Source organism: Asterias amurensis, chromosome 8 (genome assembly GCF_032118995.1).
Source record: "Asterias amurensis chromosome 8, ASM3211899v1".
Lineage (NCBI taxonomy): Eukaryota > Metazoa > Echinodermata > Asteroidea > Forcipulatida > Asteriidae > Asterias > Asterias amurensis.
This window is the reverse complement of record NC_092655.1, coordinates 4,273,636-4,298,245: the sequence shown is the minus strand read 5'-3', so window position 1 is coordinate 4,298,245 and position 24,610 is coordinate 4,273,636. Positions and strand designations below refer to the sequence as shown.

The window sequence follows — 24,610 nt, the reverse complement described above, 5'->3', positions numbered from 1 at the left end:
AAGGGGAGGGGGTAGAATATGCGGGGACAGAATTCAATTTGATAGCCGGTCTTGTTTCTGATCACGGCAACTTTCCCAAAGATTTCGGCTTTTCGGTTAGCTCTCGTTTAAGGTTATCTGTTTACTACCCGAGGGCTTTAGCACGATGTGCCCATAGGTTTGTCATTCTAAGTCAAAGGGTGTACTTTTTATAGGACACAAATACAATGTCCACAGATTTACATTAAACTTACACAGTTTGAAGGTAATGATGGTAGAAAGCTTTCCTTAAATATCACTTGCTGAGGTGCTGTAGTTTTTGAGAAGTGAGAAATACAAGTCACGAAAGTTATTTTTATCACGTAAAACGTATTTTCGTGACATTGTTTTCTACTAAAAAACCACAGAACCACAGCAAGTAATATTTCACGGTTAGCTTTCTACTATCATTACCTTCAAATGGTGCAAGTTTAATGTTAATCTGTGGATATTGTGTTTTGTTCTGCAAAAAGTACCCAAGTCCTTTAAACCTCTTACTCATAAACAATAACACTTTCACTAAACTCATTATTGGAGCAATGCAACAGTATGGTATAGTAGACAATAATTTTATTTCATACAAAAAGTAGGCTGTTAAAAAAAACATGGACGACTCGACCATTAGGCATGTTAAAAATAATACAAAACTAATAGGTGCTTTAAAATACTTAGTTTTCGTTAAAAACGATTCTTATAAAAACATTACTTTGGCTTTTGCAGTTTGTAAAAAAAAGAAAAACTAAAGAGGCGCTAATAAAATGCAGTTCAAAAGTCTGTACAGTTCCTATTCGGTTTTTGTTTTTAGACTGGCGTCCACAGTCGCTCAAGTGTTTGATGTTCAATCATCTTTGTGTCACGAAACCTTCGGGCAGTCCTCAGCTGCTGCAGTGGTGTAGTTTCTCCATACTGCATTCATTGTATCAGAGTTCTTGAATCCATGGACCACCATAACCTCTCTCAACGAACACCCGTCCGTCTTGGCACCCCAGTTTTTGAACCCCGGGTGGGCGACTGGCTTCACCCCTATTTTACTCATGAGAATACCCTGGTAGGCGTCATCGATGGGTATAAAGGCAGTCTCCAGTGACTTACGGTACATCTGTGGAATGATGTCTGTTGACATGATGTACCCACCACCCGAGCAGTACGGGGGAAAGTATCGGCCACTGTAGAGTCTTTCTGGCACGTAATACTTGGAGTTCTCACGAGTAACGCGGACACTTCTATAGAGCACACTCCCAAGAAAATACCTAGACTTTGCCAGTCCCTTGGCTCGGCTCTCCTTCAAGTGGGACACAATGCGATCGAAATTGACAAACATGTCATCGTCACCTTTGTACATGTATTTGGCGTGGGGGCAGTTTTGAGTCACCCACCGGAGTCCCATGACTACCTTGAGAGTTAAGTTATGGAAGGACTCGGTAAAGTCTGCTTGGATGATGTCACCAAACTTGTCGTCCTCTTGCTTGACTTGCTGCTGTATAAGTTTAACATCAGTCTGGGTGTGGCCCATCACGAATAAAAGTTTGATGTTCTCCCCCTGTGTCATCAAGTTACGCCCCCAAGTTTCCCGGATGGTACTACGCAGCTCAAAGTGTCTCGGCAACGTACTGATGAGTACGAGGATGAAAACACTCTCCTCGTTCCCAGCTTTGTCGTAGCAAAAATCCGGATGGTTCAGCCGCATTTGGAGCGTCTTGTCCAAGTAAGGTAAATTGTCAATGTGGTTACTGAGCACCAAACTCAAATCCGGATCGGGACAGTTCCGGCGGAACTCAGGATCGCTGAACTTCGTCCAGGTGCTCTGGAGTTGTTCCGCTGACCGTACACCCCGTGACGTGACGACTCTGTTGAGCTCACACGCATCCTTGGCCTGGTTACCGTAACTGAATGATTTATCGTTCGTTATTAGAATGTTGGCTTTCTTGGCTAGAACTCCCATGTAGACATCTGGTAGTGGCAGGAGAGACTCACCCCAAGACAAGGCTAAAAGTTCCCTGGCGGCATCCACGCTAAGCACGTAACCAGCCTCAATAGTGCAGAAGTCTGGATAACGAGTCTCTGGATAGAGCTTCCTTGATACATAGTACCGACTTCCTGCGTCTCGTTCAGGCATCTTCCCCTGAGTGAGTCGACCAATCCACATTTTCACACCGTCCTTTTCGTTTGTTTCTCGTAGAAGTTTGACAAGACGCTCGTAGATGATGAACATGTGATCATCACCGATGAAGACGTATTTGGTGGAGGGGCAATTTGACATCACCCAGTCTATCCCGAGTAGCAGCTTCAAAGTGGAGTTACCCACACTGTCCGTGAAGCTTCCCATCAAGATATCATCGTGCCGTTCATTCTCGAGGAACACGGCCGAGTTGACGGTATCGTCCGTCGGTTGACCGAGAACGAACAGCGTGAGTACTCCCATCTGATGCGCGTAGGCGTCGTTTGCCCACGTCTCACGGATCGCCATTCGGAAGTCTACTTCCGTTGGGTGTGTGGTGATGAGAGATACCATGAAGGCATCCTGACACTTCTTCTTATCGTGGCTGTGATCGAACACCGAATCCAGCACTCGATGGAAGAGGGCGCTATTCAAGCCCAAGTTGGGTGCCATATTAGTTTGATTTCTCTTCATTTCGTCTTCCGGACGTGCCCTACCACCTTCACTAGCTGATTTGAACTCGCTGCTACGATTCTGCACACTAGGAATATCATTGTCCACTCGCTTTGTGTCACTCTGTGATGCCTCCCCACCCATCCGCCTTAACACCCCTTCAAAGTTTCGCTTATCCTTTCTATTCCTTCGCTCCATGTTCAACCTGTTCAACGTTGCGTCTGGTTCGTGATCCTGACCGTTCATGATGGTGACGTCAGCAGGGATGAATTTATCCATATACACCAGCACGATCATAACCTTGGCTGCGTAGATGCACACAATCAGAAGGAGGATGAACTCCATTTTGGAACACAGTGACGTCATCTTGGGGACTGAGAATTTAAATCAGTATGATGGCTTTCTTCCGTGTAAAGCTGTGATGACTACTCAGTCGTAGGGTTCAATCTTAACACTGGCACTGGTCGTTAAGAATTTTCTGTAACACACAATTAAAAACGAAACATAAATATTAACAAACTTACACAAAATATATAAAATACAAACAACAGCATATAGAACTAACTGAACATACAGTTTTACAATCTCAGAGGCAAACAAACACTTTGTCGGTCTTGAGCTTAAAGGCCCTGGACATCTTTAATGTTGGTTGAAACTTATCTTCTCACTTGGTGTGAAATGAGCATTAAACCATACCGTTGTCTTGCCATAAACTTAAAAGCTTCCTCTTTAAAGGCACAGGACACCTTTGGTAATTATCAAAGACCAGTCTTTTCACTTGGTGTATCTCAACATATGCACAAATAACAAACCCGTGCAACTTTGAGTACAATTGGTCGTCGAAGTTGCGAGAGAACAATGGTAAAAACACCATTGTCGCACAAGTTGTGTCCTTTCAGATGCCTTGAATTCGAGACTTCAACTGAGGTTTCGTATTCGATTCGAAATTACTTCTTTCTCAAAAACTACATTAATTCAGAGGGAGCCCTTTCTCCAATGTTTTGTATACAATCAACAGCTCACATTGCTCTTTACCAAGTCAGTTTTTATGTTTACAATTATATTTCGATGACAAATTGTGCTCACATTTTCACAAGTTTGATATTTTGTACTCATGTTGAGACACACCAAGTGAGAAGACTGATCTTTCACCATTATCAATGGATATTATTATTATCCGGTGTCTTTAAAAAAAATGAATTTAAACATCAGCACTTTTGGCAAAACACAACTTCCCTCAAAAGATGTGTAACTTTAGTGCATGACACTTGATTGAAAATAACCAAATTTAGAATCCTTGATGTTTCATTTCAACATTGTTGTTCTTTAAAATTATTTTATCAATTATTCTATCAACAGGTGCTAAAAAGTATTGTCCACAATGTTCATGTGCTATATTCTTTTACATTTGCTATATCAAAGTACTACGTCGATATAGCAAAACAACGCTTTAATACCATACTTTTAAAGCCAGTAATTAATTTTTTGTTATTTTAGTATTTGAGTATTTAGGGGCACTGGTCTCACTCACAAACAAGTGTTTCAGACATAACTATTCATTACAACATCAATAGTATAATTTATGAAAGGACAACTTTTGTGATGTAATTTTTAATTTCCACCCATGTATCAAGCATACTATAGCAAGTTTTGTGTACAAGTTTTGTTTGAAGCTCACGTGTGGAGAAATAAATAGTAAACTTGGGGGTACAACCATGTGTAAATCTTTTGGGGTGAGTGTTGGCTCTGAAAAGAGCCGGTTTGGTCTCGCAGTTTCGAACATAATCTGCTCGTCTTCAAATTCAACATCTTCTATATCCATGTACAATCATTGCATAGAATATCTCAATTTGAATTATGGTTGTCTACAAATAATATTATTTACCTCAGCTTAAGTTTCTTTAGTCAAAGCTTATACATGTAGTTACATCCAGTCATAATAACTCCATAAGTCAATGGGTAAAGTTCATGTTGTAGAGCTGCAGTTGTAGCAGTGAGCTAGTCGTTCTCTTCTATTCTCGGTCTACTCAACACCACACCGAAGTTCTCCGGTCGTTAACTGCAAACAGCAATATCAGGAACATTTATGACTGAACAATGTTATAAAACACGATAGCTATATTTGATAGTGTTCTTTACGTGGCTTCGTTCAATGACGATGATACACAACCAGCAGATATCTTACAAGAAATATTACTCGAGAAGAAAATGAGAATTCCACGTAGTCTGGCTTCTTGACCTCGGGTCACTGGTGTTCCACTACAGGTCACTTGAGAGACACACCGTTGCTATTGTTATGGTAATATTACTCCACCCTGAATGAACAATACCCAGAAATATTCAGACTCATGAAGGTTGTACGTACAGGGAGCTCTGATCCCACGATTCAACACTGGCATTCTTTACCTTGCGGATTTCAATCGGTATAATTACGTAACCTGTACTCTGATCAGTAGAGCGGACAGAACTTGTTTTTTTACCAATCCAACAGAGGGCGCTGTGAGGTAGTCATTGACCGCTGAAATAATCGGAGTGAAAAATTGATTGTGCGATTGATTGATAATCATAATGTGCGGTTGGCTTTGTAGAGCCTATGGCCCTTTCTGAAACCACGGCTTTGGCTTTGGGTTCGGCTCAGGCTTGTTTGGCTTCTCCGCGGTTGTTTTGACAATTGCGCGCGTTTTGCGTACGCGCTCTCAGGGCTTCAGACGCGAGAATGGAGGTTGAAGACGGATCCGAAGCCGTGGTTGCGAAAAGGGCCTTAATTATTGTATACAACCTTGCTTTTAAAAGAGCTTCATGAAATGTGGCTCTGTCCTAAAATCAGTTAAAAGACCAGACATTGTGTTAGTATGGCACTATTCGAAAAGGAGAATGCTTTTTAAGATGTGCTTTGAGCGGTTGGCCCGTGTACAATCTAACACATAACCAATAATGGGGTAAGGAAAAAACAGATGGGGCGTTGAAGGCAAACTAACCATTATTATTAAAAAGATAACGGACCCAAACACATTAAACCATTTTGTATTTTGTAATATTGAGCCAAGTGAGTTGAATACAAGCATCATTAACCGTCACCGTAGAGCAAGAATTACAGCAGCACATACAAAAAGTGCATAACGGTGTCTACAATGGAGTTTGGGTGTCATCGTAATGCATTTCGCAGCAGTCTTTTAGCCGACGAGGACTCCATATTAATAAAGTAGACGTAATTGATCATGATATTGTGTGCATTACCGGCCTCTGTTTCCCCCTGACTAGACAAAGCTGTCTTCAGATTTTAATTTTCTCCAGGAGTCCAACACTATCGGTGGGAACTCGGAGTGCTGGATTGGAGAGGCCCGTCTGTACACATTGTCCATTAAGAGCCTAATGTCCAAGGTGATTTAGATCACTCAGGTGTACGGAACGACCCAGCACTGACTCCCCATCTTTACTCTCTCTCTCTCTAATTCAACCTCTAGATTGAAATTGCTTTTTGCCACAGTGGTTTTGGTTTAGTGGAGACGAACGTATTTAATTTGATGTACCAAGTCAATTAGTTTTTTTCCCCGGCATAACGTGTATAGTGCCTCTTGCCGCACGGTGTTTCTGTGCGCGAGAAGCAAAAAGACACGTCATGTAAAAATGTCAAGTAAGGCTTATCATCCAGATGTGGAAGCTGTGTGAAAAGTGTGCACATACGAAGCATTGAACCCTTTTATGCGTCTACAACACACGTTGTTGCCCTTCACCCCGCCCCTCTATGCAACTCACCACTCCCTATAACTCGCCCCTCCCCTCCAAAAAAAAACCACCCCAAAAATAACCACTACTACACATAATAAACGGCACTCAGACGCGCCTTATGGGCTTTTTACATTATAACACCTCTTACAAAAAATTACAAAAAATTCTGCCATTTGATGTCTTATTTTTAGTGGATACACGGTACATCCATAACAACAACATTCTGTAAAGACAAATCACAGGAATATTACTCGGGTAAAACCAAAGGGTAAACCCAAAAGGAATACTTTTTATCACCTATGCAAACTTAAGATCTATTATTAAAACAAATATTGACTGCTTTTGGCGTGCTTTGCACTCAAACGAAGTAGTCAATATTTGCTTACTATGCGCAGCAACGCACGGACTGTTTGCACAGCACGCAGCAAAGTATGCCCCTATACAGAAAGGTCCGTATAGAACTCTGAATGTTTCATGTGTTTGTTTTTTCTTTTATTGTTGTTTCCAAAAGGATTGGACGGAATTTTGATTCATCCACTGCCTGTATTTTTGTATAAATGGTAAGTTTTTAGTGTGACTTTTATATAACATAACTTTAGACACGCAAAACCAAAACGAATTTCACTGTACAAATATTTGCTTTTTACAAGTGACAATAAAACATTATTCTATTCTATGTTAAAATGTTCCGGATCACCAAGTTTCTTCGTTTTCAGATGACAATGACAGAGCCCTTTACACTGCTCTGTGTCGCCGCACCGTCACTCTGTGTGGACATTCCTTTGAGCTGTACACTAACTTAATAAGGGAAATCCTACACTTCAATAGTGTAAAAAGACTGTGTGTACGTGTGTAGGTAAGTCCACATAGTGTTTTGAGTCCCTACATTTTGTGGACTTATCTTGTTCTCATGTCCTTCCGGCTCTCTTTGAAAGAAAATAGTTTTAGAGCAAGAGGTAATTTCTCACTCAGATATTAAAAGACTTCGGACATGAAGCCTTTTTTCGGCATCTGTAAAGCACGAATTTTGTGCAACAAGGGTGTTTTTTCTTTCAGTATTCCCTTGCATTCTCGATGACTAATTGAGTAAAAGATTTCACAGATTTGTTTGTTTATGCATTTGTTGTGATATACTAAGTGAAAATACTGGTCTTTAAAGGCAGTGGACACTATTGGTAAATACTCAAAATAATTATTGGCATACAACCTTTCTTGGTGACGAGTAATGGGGAGAGGTTGATGGTTTAAAACATTGTGAGAAACGGCTCCCTCTGAAGTGGAGTAGTTTTCGAGAAAGAAGTAATTTTCCACGAATTTGATTTCGAGACCTCAGATTTAGAACTTGAGGTCTCGAAATCAAACATCTAAACGCACACAACTTCGTGTGACAAGGGTGTTTTTTCTTTCATTATTATCTCGCAACTTCGATGACCGATTGAGCTCAAATTTTCACAGGTTTGTTATTTTATTCATATGTTGAGAAACACCAACTGAAGGCTAGTCTTTGACAATTACCAATAGTGTCCACTGCCTTTAACAACTACCAAGGGTGTCCAGTGCCTTTAACATTCGAATGTACTCACTGCTTTATATTGAACTAAGAAAATTAAACATATTTTTTACGTCACATCGTTATCGTTCGGCCAATTTAAATTTAAAACATAGAAAAAGAAATAATAAGTCGTACAATTCGCCTTTAAAATGTAAAAATCGGTCAGATGGGGAGAGACGCAGTAATTTACTGTCTATATGTGTTACTCTTAATTACAGTAAGCTAGGCGCTCGTTTGTATCAGGCCGGTACTCGTCTGTAACTCCCACAACGGGGAAGTGCATACGAGTGTAACTGGTAACCTCTGGAACGAAGCAGAGTGTGCATTCACCAGGGGCGAGATATTGCTCCGTCAGCGAACCGTGCTGTTGCTATATCTCCCAGGTGGCCTCTCATCATACCATAGAGCTATACAGCCAACAGCTTACTACTCAGTAGTTGTAGAATAGAGGCGCAGCAAGTCCCAGTGTCACCTTAGTCACGGGCAAAGAGACGCTGCTCTCGTGAAGGTGTTCGCCGCTTTGGGGCGGCAGGGGATAACACAAAAGAGATGGCGATCCATGGAGGACTGCGAGTCTTTGCGAAGCTTATAATCGTAACTGGAGCCACCCTTTTACTGCTGGGAATCATTGGGCTTGTGGTTGTTGCCCATTCAAATGATCACTACTGCGGCAAACAAGGGGTGAGTGGTCATAAATTTCGTATACAATCATTAAAAAAGTACCTTGATGTGATTTTGATAAACACCGGTCAAAAAAAAATCACACAAAACGCTACATTGGCAGAGATGCCTGTAGGTTCACAACAAAAGAGCAAATCATTGAGGTTCTCAGGATAGATTTATGTGATTGAATACAAATTAAATTTTAGCTATTATTTACCAAATAATTTTCGTTGTCGATACCTTTGAAGTCTCTTACGTTATCACAATATTCTATTAAGTAAATATGCACAGAGCTACAGCCACGCCTAATTTACAACATATCATGCTGAGGCATACTCCACTCTAACAACTCAGGGTTAGAATTGACCCGGATTCGGGGCCCAGAGGGGCCTGACTCGGTTTCAGGGTCCCAGTGCCTGACCCTTTTATTGCCATACTGACTGTAGTGAAACTGGTTTATCATTTTGTTTAACTCCACAATCTTCGTCAGTTTGTTGCCGTCAGTTAGTTGATTTAGAAGTGGGTAGGTCACACGGGACCCGGAATCCGGTCAATTCTATGCCGGGGGGTCAAGAGTGTAGTACACCAGCATACTCTGGGTGCGTTCGTATAGCTTCTCTGGGTCGACCCCGGTGTGCGGCAGTTTTTTTTTCCTAGGACGAACGTGGGTAACTATCTGCACACGTTCGTCCTGGAAGAAAACCCCGCCACACACCGGGGTCGACACAGGGAAGCTATACGAACGCACCCTCTAGTAACTCTACGGTGTTTGGTTAACATTATGTGCGTATTGTTATCATAGTGGTTTCGTCATGCTATAGAGACAACAGGTTCCGGGTCAAACAGATTCAGAAGTGGGTTAGGTCCCAAGGGATCCGGAATCCGTACATTTGTGCAACAAGGGTGTTACTTTATTCTCTTGCAACTTCGATGACCAATTGAGTCCAATTTTCACAGATTTGTTACTTTATGCATGTTTTGGGATACGCCAAGTGAGAAAACTGGTCTTTGACAATTTTACCAAATGTGTCCAGTGCCATTTGTGACTTCTCATGCGAACGTAACATGGACATAATAACACCACAGAAAGTTTTTGTTTACCTTGGCAGTCTAACACCTTTATACACGTATGAATCAGCACAAGCCATGAACTTATACAACATGATAACATTAAAGGCAGTGGACACTATTGGTAATTACTCAAAATAATTATTGCCATAAAACCTTTCTTGGTGACGAGTAATGTGGAGAGGTTGATGGTATAAAACATTGTGAGAAACGGCTCCCTCTGAAGTGCCATAGTTTTCGAGAAAGAAGTTTAGAACTTGAGGTCTCGAAATTAACCATCTAAACGCACACAACTTCGTGTAACAAGGGTTATTTTTCTTTCATTGTTATCTCGCAACTTCGATGACCGATTGAGCTCAAATTTTCACAGGTTTGTTTTTTTATGCATATGTTGAGATACACCAACTGTGAAGGCTAGTCTTTGACAATTACCAATAGTTTCCACTGCCTTTAAGCACATTGTAGTTTGTAATTTTTAAGTAGGTTACCGTGCTATATGCACTTCCAGAACTGAGTCAGAACACCACTAACCCTTTCAATTTGACATAAGAATTACTGGCATGTTTGGAAATTAAATAATCACTAACTCCCAGGGCCCAATATTAAACAGAAGATTTACAGCTGAGCATTATAATTATTTGTTCAAGTAAGAGGAGAACAAGTCCCAATTGAGAATCAGTCCCAAATAGAAACAGATCTCAAATTTAAAATTTCTGGTTATAACCTTTTTGTGTTTTCCCTGCTTTTCTTTAATTTGCGCAAATCATCTTTAATATTAACGCGATGAAAATTAATACTCCGGTGTTAACTCGGTTAACATTATTGGAGTTGGTTACATGGCCGCGATGTACATACTCTATCAAAACAAATGTTTCATAGATAAAAACAAAACAAACAGAAACACTACTTAAGTACCGATTCAATAAGTTAAAAAGAAAAAAGAAAGAAAAAAAGAAACACATTGAAAAATGGGCTTAAAATAATATTGTGGCACAAAAATGTAAATCTGCAAGAATGTTTTTCCTTCCTCAAACGCGGTTATATGCGGTCAGTCAGAGATTACACTATACTCAATAGTCATAAGCGCCAGTGAAGTAATACTAATGTCGACTTCATATTGCCTACGGCCTACATCAACACTCAGTTATTATTGATCTCGTAGAGCAGTAATAATAAAGCAATCTGACTAATATGACTGCAATACAACGCTGATGACCGTGACTGGTCACTCAATGTTACCGGGGGGGGGGGGAGGCTACTGGTAAGCCACGCAGAAAGGTAACGTACTGAGATATCCCAACGACTCAGTATACTAGAAATTGCTTCTGAATTACTTGAACAGAACAGCGTCACAGAAGGGTATTACATTGCTAGAGAAATAGTGGGATCGTTTGGGTTGTTGACGTACGGCAAACCATACGATGTCATACATGTACAGGACACAGTTGTGATTTTGGTTTTGTTCTTCCCCTGGAGGAGGAATTTGTTTCAAACTAAAGGAAAGACGTGTACGTCGATTATTGCTTGAGATAGTGATGAGGCCATCAACTGTAAAGAATGATGTACGTTGAACACATGGGATAAGCTCTGCATGCAAACGAACTATTATGTCGACAAGAGGGAAGCCACAGAGCCCACTTTCATGCGCTTGTTATAAAGCATATAGAACGTAGCTTAGCACACTACTTACCAGAATCAGCTTACCAGTCAAGCATTCATGTCCAATAACTGGTAGCCTACTCCTTTTTGCTACAGTACAAGCAAGAAGAGGCACCCGAATTCAAACACGAAACACCCAAAGGTCCCAAGTGGTTACTTTGCCAAAGGTGTGTTCTTTAATGTTTTAGTTTAAATAAAATCATGTTGATAAAAGACCCTTTATATCTGACGTCACAATCAACGACCATACTGAGGTCAGCGAAGACCTTTCATTGGCTGAGAGTTGTGCGCTGTGCAGACACACGCGTCGAGTTTTCACTGTTTGACATCAGGAGTGCGTTTTGGCGACCCCAGCCAAAAACTATCTCGGTTGTTGGTCGTTGGTTCTGCTGTTCAGACTGAACGATAACCGAGTTGTGAGCTCGGTTACCGTATTGGTTATGACGTCAGACACATTTTTTGGTTGGGGTCGCCAAAACGCACTGCAGGCGATGGCGACATGCACTCTATGACGTCACAAGATCCAAACAGTGCCCTCGACGAGGTCAACAAATGCCTTTGAAAGAACTGAGATTGACCTTAACACTGTGCATGCCACAAGCAACTCGCATATCACCCAAAGCAAAATATGATGTTATAAATTGATTCCCTCTAGGGATTGATTTTTACAAAGCACGAAGATTCATCTTCAAGATGAGTTGTCACAATCGCCATAGTGATTGTGACTTCACACTTCGCGAAGCAATTAAGATTGATACAAAGATCAATCTTGAGGCTCTTTTTGAAAACGGACCCTGGGCAGAGCAGAGTTTTATTAAGGTGTTTTCCGGTGAGGAGATGTGTGTGCTTAATACTAAAGCAACAACAAAACATACGTAGAGTCTGGCTCAAACTTCCTGTCGCCTGCGAGGCGAATGCGCAGCGAGTTTCGGTGACGCATTAATCGGTACGCCCCCCTTTCCAGTTGTGACGCAATTGCGCAATTATTGTGCCTTATAAAACGGGACCGCCATGTTAATGAAATGTCTCACACCTTGCTCGTTTCGTGTATAGGCAAACATATTGACTGGTGTGTTTATCGAAAGCCAATACAAAGCCGTTCTTTCGAGCACATAATCCATGTATGTTATGAAATTATTCACGTAGGCGTTTTTAACAAAAAATCAATAATAAAGAACATACACAAATCAACACTATTTAACCCTCCAAAAACAGTGTAGATCAGCCCACCCCAGTTCTTCATCGCCCATCTGGGTTGTATAAATCGTTTGCACTTAAAGACAGTGGACACTATTGACAATTATCAATAACCAGTCTTCTCACTTGGTGTATCGCATTATATGCACAAAATAACAAACCTGTGAAAATTTGAGCTCAATCGGTCATTGAATTTGCGAGATAATAATGAAAGAAAAAACACTCTTGTCGCACGAAGTTGTGTGCTTTCTGATGCTCGATTTTGAGACCTCAAATTCTAAACTTGAGTTCTCGAAATCACATTCGTGGAAAATTACTTCTTTCTCGAAAACTACGTCACTTCAGAGGGAGCTGTTTCTCACAATGTTTTATACCATCAACCTCTCCACATTACTCGTAATGAAGAAAGGTTTTATGATGATAATTATTTTGAGTAATTACCAATAGTGTCCTCTGCCTTTAAGCACCTTGAAGAATTATGTATAGGCCTATACTACACTCTATCCGCAGCTTTCAGTGAATCAACTTTTGTCAAACCATTCCCACCCTTACCTGTTCGTACCCAAGGGACCAAGTGTTTTGATCCCTATCCGTTATCCGGGGAGCACCTTCTCTATGCCAAGTTCAAAGTGTGACATTTCTGATTAAAGAGGTGCCGTGGAAGTTGTGTTGTTGTTTATGCTCAGCAGGGGCACTCTGTGTGTTTGTCTTGGCTTGAAAATGTTTGATAGAAGGGCTTTCTCTTCCTTTGGGGGGTAGGTGGGCGGGGGAGTCTGCCTTGTGACCCAGATAATGGGACCGCGTCTCACTGGGACATAGAATTGTGGTCAAGTCTGATCTCATTTTTAGTACGTTGGGATGAATGTGTTCTACATGGCTCTACCATAGCTCCATGGTTTACGAGCACGGCGTTGGAGTTACGAGTAGGAGGTTAAGCTGCACGTTCAATGAACTTCAGAAAAATGTGTCGTAAAAATCCCACGGTTTTTAGCATACGTGAAGTTACAATTTTTACGTCAGGTATGCACGTGCGCGCAGACGTCATACGCGAGCATAAAATGACCCCCAAGTGGCGACGTCACCCAGAAACAACATAATTTTTTGACGCTCACGTTCACGTATTTGCTCGCTTGATCTACTGGCTGATAGAACTTCTTCCTGGTTTCTACTATTTTTTTTGCTTTGTTTTCTCTGCTTTTGTTCCTGGTGTTATTGAGTGCTGTTATTGCTTTTATGGGGTTTGTTCTAGATTTTTGTCTCGCCCTTGTTTTGTGTATTGCTATTTCTACAGGGCCCCAGGGAGAACCGTGTTTTTAAACTAATATGGAAAATAAATATTAAAACCCTTGCTCAACACCTTATAGAAACTTATTGTCTTTGTAATGTAAAATTTGGAATAGAGTAAACTGTTAGCATAAAGTGCTAACTTTTACAACTCTGTCATGTCCCACTTCGTACTACCAAAGCATCAGCGATGCCATTAACTGCGATTTGTTCATCCATTCGTCATCACCATTTGCGTCTCAGCAGCTGGAAGAAAGTGCTAGAGAACTCATCAGTAGAGGATTTCATATCCTTAGGAACTGGAGATACCATCTGGATGAAGAATTTGCTTGTGTCCTTGCTCTATGCTTAAAGGCACATGACCCATTTTGGTAATTGTCAAATCATCAGTATTTTCACTTGGTGTATCTCAAAAAAGTATAAACTCAATTAGTCATTGAAGTTGCAAGAATGAAAGAAAAAAACACCCTTGTTGCACAATTAATGTGTGTGCTTTCAGATGCCGAAAAAAGGCTTCAGGTCTGAAATCTTTTAATATTTGAGTGAGAAATTACCTCTTTCGCAAAAACTACATTACCTCAGAGGGAGCCATTTCTCACAATGATTTGTACTATCAATAGCTCTCCATTACCAAGTGATTTTGTTTGCTCACAATTATTTTGAGTACTGGTATTCCGATAGTGTCCAGTACCTTTAAACAAACACAGCGTCAGTTACAGTCCGAGTGTTTTTCAGGGACACCGTCGATAATGTTGAAGACAGCGATGTCTACTGATGATTTCACAAACAACATTCGTTTATTTAATCTTTCAAAATTTTCTGTAGATTATCTTGGTCTTGATCTTGATTTTTTTACTGCACAAATCGCCTCAGATGTAGCTGTTGACGTGCAGACCCACATGCATCTCTAAATTTTTCATTTTTCTAGCTTGATCTTAAACGCTGGGACATCTGCATGGGTAAACAGATTTTCTGTAGCAGTCCTTGTTTGTTTTGGGGGGTTTGAACATTTAGTTCGTGAGAAGAGCGTGTGAGTTTATGCTGATGTAGTCTAACTTACAGGTGACTGATGCTGTTTGGAGTGAAACCATGAACTTCCTTGTACATTGTAACTAGACGTGATTTATTTCTGCGAACAGCCAGTTCGTCCCAGTTCAGTTGATTCAGTTCAAGTAAAAACAAGTGATCCTCTGTTTGTTTTGTTATCACAAACACTGACGTGGACCCGGGCTTACTTGCACTGTACTTTCAGCTTTCCTAAACCCACCGCGTCCCACCTTTAGTTCACCTCGCCGAACCATGACAGGTGACATATTGAGATGCGGGGGAAGTGCGGAACCGAAGTTGATGAAGACTACTTTTGTGCTTAAAGGAACTAGACACTATTGGTAATTACTCGAAAGAATTGTTAGCATAAAAACTTACTTGGTAACGAGCAATGGAGAGCTGTTGATAGTATAACACATTGGGAGAAACGACTCTCTCTGCCGAAACAACGTAGTTTTTAAGAAAGAGGTAATTTCTCACTCAAATAATTATTAAAATACTTTTGTTAGGCATCTGAAAGCACACACATGCAAGGGTGTTTTTTCTTTGATTATTCTCTTGCAACTTTGGTGACCAAATGAGTCCAAACTAACACAGATTTTTTATTTTATGCATATTGTTTCAAACCAATATTTGTTTTTACCAGACACTCAGACGTGTTTCGGACAACCATAATCTTTTTTTGATTTGCACGTTTCATGTTTACAAAATTGAAAACGCACGTGTAGAAATGTCCGTGTTTATCTCTCCCTGAAAACTCGATCTCTCTAGACTTCGGAATGGAAAACATGATAAGCCACAATCGGCAAAGAACTAGCTTTAGGAAAAGGAGTGTTCTTAGCGCATTGTTACACTGTGCCAAAGGTGATGTTACTTGATCTAGACAATTAATTTTCTCTGCAAGTCTGCTGGGAATTAAGTACTCAATCCCCAGTATTAGGTATCAAGCATCCCCAGGATATAACAAATGTTAGATAGATAGATATCTCCCCGTCACAGACAGGAAACATTTATTTCATACTGACTTGACAATAAGAGATACATACATTGTAGAAATAAAGCAAATAATTAGTCAATACATGCAGTTCACACTGCTTGATTAACTGAAAATTTATGTACATATACATGAGTCAATATGTAGGAAAAAATGAAACAATCAATGCTACTCTACTATTACAAATCATAATCATACCACCTATTTGCATAATGGAATATCCCACACAATTATTTACTAAAAAAAATTACAGGCGGTACAATCGCATCATTTTTGTTGACTTAGCCAAAACTCAATACAGAGATCTAAACATTGATTATTATTTGTGTCTCACGCTGATAACTATTAATAACAGACCCAGTGTGTGTATACATATTTCAAAGAAAAAAATTGACTTATTTTAAAGGCACTGGCCTCCTTCTTCGGTAACTGTTGAAGGCCAGTTGTCTCACTTAATGTATCACAACATTATGCTTGAAGAACAAATTTGTGAACATTTGGGCTCAAGTGGTCATCAAGTTGCAAGAAAATAGTAAAAGAAAAAACAAAATGTTTGCACAAATTTGTGTGGTTTTAGATGCATTAGAAAGGCTGCGTGATGCACGAAGCCTCTCAGATTCAAATATTTTAGTGAAAACAATTAACGTCTTTCTCAAAATCTGCGTTACTTCAGAGAGAGTCGTTCCCCATAATGTTTCATACTTCCCAATAGCTCTCCATTGCTCATTACACCAAGTAAGTTTCTATGCTAATATTTTGAGTAACTTATACCAATAGCGTCAAGAACCTTTAAAGATAAAGCTTTTATAGCACTGTGACATCATGTCTAGGTTCAACGACATACTGCTGGGAAATTCCAGCCGGACAACATCGCTGGCATAGCTGGGAAAAAACGATCGTCAAATTTCACAAAAACACTTCATTTAGAGCGGTAAATGTATCGGAGTTCACGAAACAGTTACATCGGATAGGTTATCCAAATATACTGTCATTTAGGAGACAAATTAGAAGATGACATTTTCGAAATCTGGGTATTGATCTTGCACCGGCTCGGACTATTAATGCCCGCCATTTTGAAGCAATTTGTATTCAAGCGGTATCTATACTTCCGCCTTCCGCCCAGGTATTAGTTAAAAAGCAGAACTGAGAAGTCTCCCGAAAAATCCGAGTATTTTACTCCGCGGTTGTAGAATAAAGCAAGGCAGTTCTCTAAAGAACAAACTCTACCTGGCAAGTAGATACACACATGGTGTTACCGCAAACCAAACATATTATTCATACCTCACCATGCAATGCCTCACATCCCATATCGGTTATTCAGTTAATTCAATATAAATATTCTGTTTTTTCTTTTTTTCTTTTAAAGTACGGTGTGGTTTTTGATGCCGGTTCATCACATACATCGATGGCAATTTACCAATGGCTTGGAGAAACCACAAATGGAACAGGAATTGCATCTGAAGTTGCCTATATCTCAGACTGTACTGAAGATGGTGAGGTTTTAATATTACAGCAAAGTCTTATATAGCACATGTATCCACCGACAAGGTACTCAAGGTGCTTAGTATGTATACATCTATACAGAAAGAGGTCGTTAAAAGTTATGAATTCTGAGACCCAATTAGTTAGCACCTTATAAGGGTTTACAAGGTGCTACGGCGAATTCCGCAGCAACGGCAAGGAACACCGGGCGAACCACATATCTTTTCGATTAATGCACTGGGTTAAGCGTCACGGATGGAATCAAGTTTTTACATTTCTATGTTATTTTACTTTTTTTTAATTTTTTTTTTACAATAGGGCCTATGACCTTAAAGGGACCATAAGTTGTAAAACAAAAAGGAGGCTAGTGTTGAACAATATTTAAAAGTAGGTCTACTTGTTTATTGTTGTAAAGAAATCGGTAACTCTGAAAATAAATATTGATAGCTCTGATAATAAATTGACAAATCTGTAAATCAAGCACTGAAAAAAAAAAATGATTACTCTACTTCGCAATCCAGTAAATTACAAAACCAAGAAGTTATTCTTGATGTTTGTTCATTTTGCTGCGCTTTATTCTATGTAACACATGATATTGCATTGCATCTTTATACCACTGACATTCTAATGCAAAACATTAACAACGTTTATTTTTTGGTCAATTCATCAGACGCCATTTTGTTTAAAAATTAATGAACAAAATCCTTCCTGGGTTTTCCAGATTCTCCAGTTTAATTAATAGAAGGGCATTTTCATTAGTTGCTATATCGTGTACATTATCTTCGTGAGCGACCTCGTTCATTAAAGAGAAAAGAAACGAAAAGTCATTTTGTTAAATTTTTTGCCTTTTGAAAAAAAAAACAGTTAATCGTCCCTTCCCTCATCAGATTTTAAGGCCTCATATTCGTTTATTATATTTTTTTCTTTAAATACACACACACTCAAAAAAAGGCCATCATCTTCTTTTTTTAGATACCCGGACGATCAACTTTTTTTTTTTACTTTGCCTACTGTATAAAGACACGTTGACAAATTTGCCCTAATGGCTCGACAATCAAGCTGTATATACTTATCAATCTATCCTCATCAGTTCAAATGGATTTGGTTAAAAGGCTGCTTAGTCGACTAAATTATGTAGGATTTGTGTTTTGCAGGCATAGCGACCCGTCCTGATGACCAGGAGGCTATAGCCGCAGGCTTGGGACAATGCCTCAACACCGCAAAGCTAGCTGTACCCGATTTCAGTCACGAGTATACCCCTGTTTATCTGGGTGCAACGGCGGGTATGAGGATGTTAGCGTAAGTATAGGGAGCGTGCGTTTAGCTTCCCTGGGTCGACCCCGGTCTGCCCCGGTACGTTCGAATAGCTTTGACGGGGCTCGCCCGGTTCAGCCCCCAGTGCCCTGCTTGTGGGCTGGGTCACTTCGGGGGTGACCTGAGGAGCATGCCGTAACCACGAGAGGGCGAGTGTGATCGTTCGATTAGCTGTTGCCAGGGGCTCACCCGAGTGAGCACCACGGGGTCGACCCAGGGAAGGTAAACGAGGATGGACTGCGGTAGGTCAAGGGATGTCATTTTGACATGAGACATGAGCTTTCCAATAGATGCCCAAAGAGTACACTCTTATCACGAGTGAAATAGAATTTAACTGTGTGTCGCTATGTGGAATGAATGTAGGTCAAAGGTGAATGTACACGCTGGTCTGGAGGCAGGTCTCTGCCGTTATTCACGAGGGTCGAAGTGTGACGTCAGATGTTAGTCACAGTGTTGAGTGTTAGATTTATCCCCAACCCATTTTATATATATATGTTCTAGATTTTCAAAATGTGACATAGATTGTGTCACACTGTGTTTCTATATAGGTGGCTTCAAACCGTAACATTTTACATTTTCCCCATGATATTTTCCAGTGAAACATTTCCAGCCAAGACCGATACGATCATGAAAACGATCCGGAAGACTCTGGCTGACAGTCCGTTCAGCTTCGAGGATGAGCAGAAACAAGCTAGGATACTCACCGGGCAATCGGAGGGAAAGGACGGGTGGGTTTCCGCCAACTACCTCGCTGGCAATCTCGGAGTGGTAGGTTTCTACGCACTAAAAGGTGTACATCTAATGTACAGTTCACTGAAATTTTTCCGTTTACGAGAATATCGTATTCCAGACTTAATCATTTTCTCTAATAATACACTAATTTTCCGTTTACGAGAATATCGTATTCCAGAATTAATCATTTTCTCTAATAATACACTAATTAGAGGGAAACGATCAAAGCAGGCCTATTAATGAGCAGTATGGATCAATGAACAAGGCCATTACCATACAATATGCTAATTACATTTACGCATGTGTACATACACTCGCGGTTGGCAAAGGCCAGAGTAGACCTTACCTAAATGTAAAACATTCCCGACATTGCCCTCAATATGCATCCATTTTGTATACAATATAAATGCACCATGTAGATAATGTGAGTTTTACTTACTATTACAGGTGCCTGCTTCTGGTAGCAAAAGCAGTATCTTTTCACCGAGGAAACCTATTCCACCCAGGCCAACATTTGGTGCTTTAGATTTTGGAGGAGCGTCTTTACAAATCTCTTTCATACCGGAGGATCCGAGCAGTGTACCCACGAGCAGTCTCGTCAAACTCCGCCTGTACGGCACGGACTACCAAGTATACACACATAGCTATTTGTGCTACGGAGCGAACGAGATACGAAGGCGATTTGAGGCATCTTTAGTAAAAGTAAAAATATTGCTGTTTTTCCTTTAAATATTTGAACTTAAACCAGAATGAAAATCAGATGTAATCTGACTTAACGGGACTTCCAAGAGTTGCTGTCTTTCATATTGGTCCTTCCCGGTGTCATTAGGGAAATATGTCCACAATATGAAAAGGTTACATGCAGTGATGGTGGATGTTCCAAACGATGGCGCTATCAAAATACTTGTGTAGGCTACACAGTTCGCCGTATGGGGACAGAATCTCAAGAGGGGCGGGGCGGGGGCGGGGGTGGACACAGAATCTCCTGTCATACCGGTTAGCTGGTTTCCTACCTCATAAAGCATTCTCCTTTTACCCAGCCCACAATGCCCTTCGTTGTGTTCGGAACGTGAACTTTCCAAAAGTGACGTAATTTCCGTAATTTATTCAGGCCTATCACACACTGTATGTTTTGTTTTCTCTTCATTATTGTTACACACGCGTCTATCAAGCTCCATTTTTATATTTGGATAATTCAGAACTCTGGTTACTCGAGTGTGTTGTCGAATCCCTGTTCGCCCAGCGGTTACTCCTACACGGTGAGCGGGGCTGATATATGGAAAGCCCCTTGCAGCAGCGGCCCAGCGGACATGATGGATGACGCCATTTTTACACTCAACGGGACAAGTGATCCAGAGGGATGTTATAATGCGACCAAGAGGCTGTTTGACTTCGGCGCTCCGTGTGCCGAGCCCCCGTGCTCCATCGACGGCGTGCACTCACCACTTCCCTTCGGATCGTTCAAGGTTTGTTTGTTGTTACTTATCAGTTTTGTCTCTAAAGAACACGAACTCATACACGAGTTCCGACCAAATTGCATGGCTCTGCTTACCGTAAGCAATGAATCGGCGCTTACGGAATCAGGGGATACTTAAGCCAAGATAGACTGATCCCCTGTCTTTATCAGAAATGATTAAGACAGGGACTGGCTCTATGTATAAACATGTACGTCGGATTTAGTTGTGAATCTTCAGGACCACGAATGCCACGTGAAATAAGTGGAAGTTCAAAGGTTATGGACGTGGGTTAAAAGGCAGATCTCTGGCGAAATTCACGAGCCTCTAAGTGTGACGTCAGATATTCAGACTAAGAGTAGGCCTCCTCCAAAGTTAGCGTGGAATGATTGATTGTGTGCGCATGAGTGCTAAGCTTATATTACAAGCCGTTTATCAACCACACAGCTAGCACAGAAATTTGGGGTCTGCCCGATGTAAGCGAAGACTAGTGATCGCATGCGTCATATTTCGGCGCTTTAGCACACAAAGTCAAGTAAAACAAAACTATGCTAACGCAAATAAGATTACCAGTGAGCCAACCTGTCATGCTACATGTACAATTTGTGAGTAGTATCCTTCTCATTTCTGCTAAGCAAGAATTTTGTAAGCGAAATTTTCTGCTTAAGCAGCTCTACGAAACTGGGCACCGGTCGGTTGTTTGCTTCATTACACATCCCGAGACCGTCAACGCCTATGATAAGCACAAATTATATGCTTTTAAAATAATTTTCAATATTTTTGTTCTGCCTTTCAGGCCTTCAATGGCTTTGCTTATACTTCAAATGGTGTCGGCTTATCTTCAACTCCAACGCTACCTGCATTTCTGAACAAAACCCGGGAATATTGCACACTAACAATTGATGAGGTAAAACAAACAAGTGAAAATTTCCCCATGGTAATGAATAGTGTAGATCTGCCTGTCTGGGTTTAGGCAGTCCTGAGAAACTGAATTTAAACGGGATTTTACATCGCTTTCAGCATACAAATTTTAACCCATTTCTGGGTTGTTTTGACACACATTCCGGGTCAGTTTAACGCAGAAATGGGTCAAGCACAACATGACCTAGACTTGACTCAAGTCCCAATCCAGTGCCATCGCCAGAAAACTATTGTTTTGTGACGCCCCACATTTTGACGGCGAGCGCGCACTGCTTGATATCGAGATTGTTTGCTATAGTGTAGTTGGCGCGATATGCTTGTAAAATAGGGACCTCTCACAGAAGAACGGGACTTGAATCAAGTCTACACAGGACCCGGAATCTGTGTGATTTCATCCGGGGTGTTATTTAAGTGTATACGTTATCAGGCATGTTTTCTCTCTTAGTTGGTAATTCTAGTCTATTTCTGGTTGTTTGTTTTTTTTTTCTCAGCTCAACCGGCTACCGGAACAGTTTAAATTCAAACTCAGGTTCTGCTTCCAGGGTATGTACATTCGAATTATACTTCTCGAAGCCTTCAAGTTTGAGGAGAGTAACTGGGATATGGAGTTCACATTAAAGGTAAATATTATTATTATTTTAATCAAGTAAATACCTGCAATTAGGCAATTTGTATTAAAGAAATTAATATCAAACCAAATTGTCACTTATTTTGTTTCTCGTTAGGGTGGAGCTGTGCAGGTCAATAATGTTAAATACTTACACAAAAATATCGAAATTTTATTGACGTCTACATGTATATCGAAATATTGCATTGGCTGTTTTATCTAAATCGCACTATGGCAGCTGAATCGAAATTGCATTTGATGCTGAATAAAAGTTACAATATTTCGAAATTACATTGGATACTATATCGACATTACAACGGCTAGGGCCTACTATATCGAAATGATATGATAGTTCAGTGCAGTCTAAGTACTGGTTGACTTTTGGTTGTGTTTTAAAATTAAAACACTAAGGTTGTTGTTTTTCGATCTTTCAAAAGGTAAACAATGTACAGCTCGGCTGGTCGCTAGGCTACATGGTAGACGCCACCAATCGGCTACCCGAGGAAAGGCCCTGTGTGGGACTCATCCAAGCCAATATGATCGGCCTTCTCTTCATGTTGGTCATGATCAGCCTCTTAGGGTTGCTACTCGTTGTCTTAGGAGTCAAAATATCAGGCATGGCTTCACCTCCTTCTTATCAAGCTGAAGTCGTTTAACCTTTAAGAATTATCGAAAATTAGTATCAAAATCTGAAATCCTTTTTACCGATTGAAAGACTATTTTTAATTTGAATAAATTAGAGAGTATTTTTTTGGGCGATGAACAATGGGTAATAATTCTGGACAGACTTGAAAGAAGATTGTTTGAAGTAATGCCCAATTTGTTGAAGTATATTTAATCTCAACTAAACTATTGACAACTCTGTCCATTCTAAGATTTTTATCCATTGTAGAACAGCGCCCAGGTTACCATTAATTGGGCATTTCTTGTAAGAATTTTCATCCTGAAATATTATTTATTTAAAATATAAAGTTAAAAGAGGCTATAATTGGTGTTGCCAGGTAGTTAGCTTAATAGGTTAAAACTATATTTTGTGGAAAACTTTCGGTTTGTTCGGGTATCGAGTTCCAATCCTTTAGTTTTTCTGCAGTAACATGGTTGGGCTCAAGCTTGTTTTAAATTAAATAAGCTTTCCATTTACCAATAAAAAGGAGACACGGTAATTGAACACTCATTGTTTTAATAATGTATAAGACATAGGCCTTATTGAGAGGAATTGAGTAGATAGTTCTTTATAGAAAGGATTGCAGTAGCACCATGTAATGATAATCTATAAATGAGTCTGGGTAGAAAGAACCGTTGTTTTCAACTCGACGTTTTCAGAAGACGATTAGAGCACACTGATCGAAACGTCAAGTTGAAACCAACGGTTCTTTTCAGAACCACTCCAACTCATTTAGAGATTATCATTACAGGGTGTTCCCGCAAACCTTTCTATATCTTATTTCCGACATTCAAAGTTTCAAATCCTACTTAGATAGTTGTCCACACCTTTTACAATTAGTGTGATAACCTAACGAAATCATCAAAGGAACTTGTACTGTGTGTACTCGTGGTCTTCCCCCCCCTCCAATTTCCTCCTTGATGTTTCCATTTTTACTTTGTACATACGTTGTAATGCTGTAAAAAATGTTGGTGGAAATTAAATCAACAAATTATTTGAATAACTGGAACTATACAGGTCTCTAACAGCCTGTTTTATCGTAGATTTGTTGTTGTTATCCCTTACTTGTTTTCTTATCTAACAATCTTTAAAGTATGGCCGAAAATTACCAAAATGAACTGACAAAATAATTATAGTATTAACTTATACAGTTCGGAGTCACGTAAGTTTCATCTAAGGCCTGGGGGACCACAATTAATAATGATTGTATAATTTTGTTTTAATAACAAGACATTTGTTGATGTCAGAGTTGTGTAATTGCATGATAATAATAATGAAGACGGGTTTTTCCCTAACTTTGGCCAAATATGAAATAGTGGATACTTTACAACGGCTGTGGCTGTTGCTAAGGGTTTTGCTGTAAGAACGTCCTATACTCTAACGCATGGTGACGCAGCGATACCGCCGTATGCCTACAATATGTAGCCCAAGCCGCAATTCTGTCACGGCCTTTTTAAAGATCATTTTCCACGGCAACCAGAACACATTATGGAAGCATGTTTGTTTTTAAAGTTTTCGTGTTTGGTTTGTTTGCCAACCCTTCAAATCATCGGGTCATCAAATCACAAACGCTTTTATTAATACGCCCGCGAGTGATTTTGTTCAACGCCTTTT

The 24,610-nt window shown here is 40.2% G+C and overlaps 2 protein-coding genes across 5 annotated transcripts; one reads left to right on the top strand and one right to left on the bottom strand.

Annotated features, from left to right (window-relative positions):
- Positions 1–554: 554 nt before the first annotated feature.
- LOC139940936 (uncharacterized) lies at positions 555–11,466 on the bottom strand. Of its 2 annotated transcripts, none has more exons than XM_071937338.1 (3): positions 11,332–11,466; positions 4,515–4,688; positions 555–3,107 (listed from the first exon to the last, which is right to left on the bottom strand). In XM_071937338.1, the coding sequence occupies exon 3, from the start codon at positions 2,993–2,995 to the stop codon at positions 872–874; it is 2,124 nt and encodes a 707-aa protein (XP_071793439.1). In that variant the 5' UTR covers positions 2,996–3,107; positions 4,515–4,688; positions 11,332–11,466; the 3' UTR covers positions 555–871. The 2 variants fall into 2 exon arrangements, with proteins under 2 accessions (XP_071793439.1, XP_071793440.1); XM_071937339.1 differs by lacking the exon at positions 11,332–11,466 and adding an exon at positions 4,815–5,024.
- LOC139940937 (ectonucleoside triphosphate diphosphohydrolase 8-like) lies at positions 6,899–23,998 on the top strand. 3 transcript variants are annotated; one of them, XM_071937340.1, is made up of 10 exons: positions 7,080–7,214; positions 8,129–8,591; positions 17,189–17,315; positions 18,459–18,603; positions 19,215–19,386; positions 19,798–20,052; positions 20,550–20,816; positions 21,601–21,711; positions 22,217–22,345; positions 22,770–23,998. In XM_071937340.1, the coding sequence occupies exons 2-10, from the start codon at positions 8,460–8,462 to the stop codon at positions 22,986–22,988; spliced, it is 1,557 nt and encodes a 518-aa protein (XP_071793441.1). In that variant the 5' UTR covers positions 7,080–7,214; positions 8,129–8,459; the 3' UTR covers positions 22,989–23,998. The 3 variants fall into 3 exon arrangements, with proteins under 3 accessions (XP_071793442.1, XP_071793441.1, XP_071793444.1); XM_071937341.1 differs by lacking the exons at positions 7,080–7,214; positions 8,129–8,591 and adding an exon at positions 6,899–6,918; XM_071937343.1 differs by lacking the exon at positions 8,129–8,591 and having other exon boundaries at positions 7,195–7,214.
- The last annotated feature ends 612 nt before the right edge of the window (positions 23,999–24,610 follow it).

Bases quoted from the DNA above. Each gene is read 5' to 3' on its own strand.
- LOC139940937 (XM_071937340.1), top strand. From the start codon at position 8,460: ATGGCGATCCATGGAGGACTGCGAGTCTTTGCGAAGCTTATAATCGTA. The intron at 8,592-17,188 runs GTGAGTGGTCAT...TTTCTTTTAAAG, and splicing joins ACTACTGCGGCAAACAAGGG to TACGGTGTGGTTTTTGATGC. The intron at 19,387-19,797 runs GTAGGTTTCTAC...TTACTATTACAG, and splicing joins TCGCTGGCAATCTCGGAGTG to GTGCCTGCTTCTGGTAGCAA.
- LOC139940936 (XM_071937338.1), bottom strand. From the start codon at position 2,995: ATGACGTCACTGTGTTCCAAAATGGAGTTCATCCTCCTTCTGATTGTG.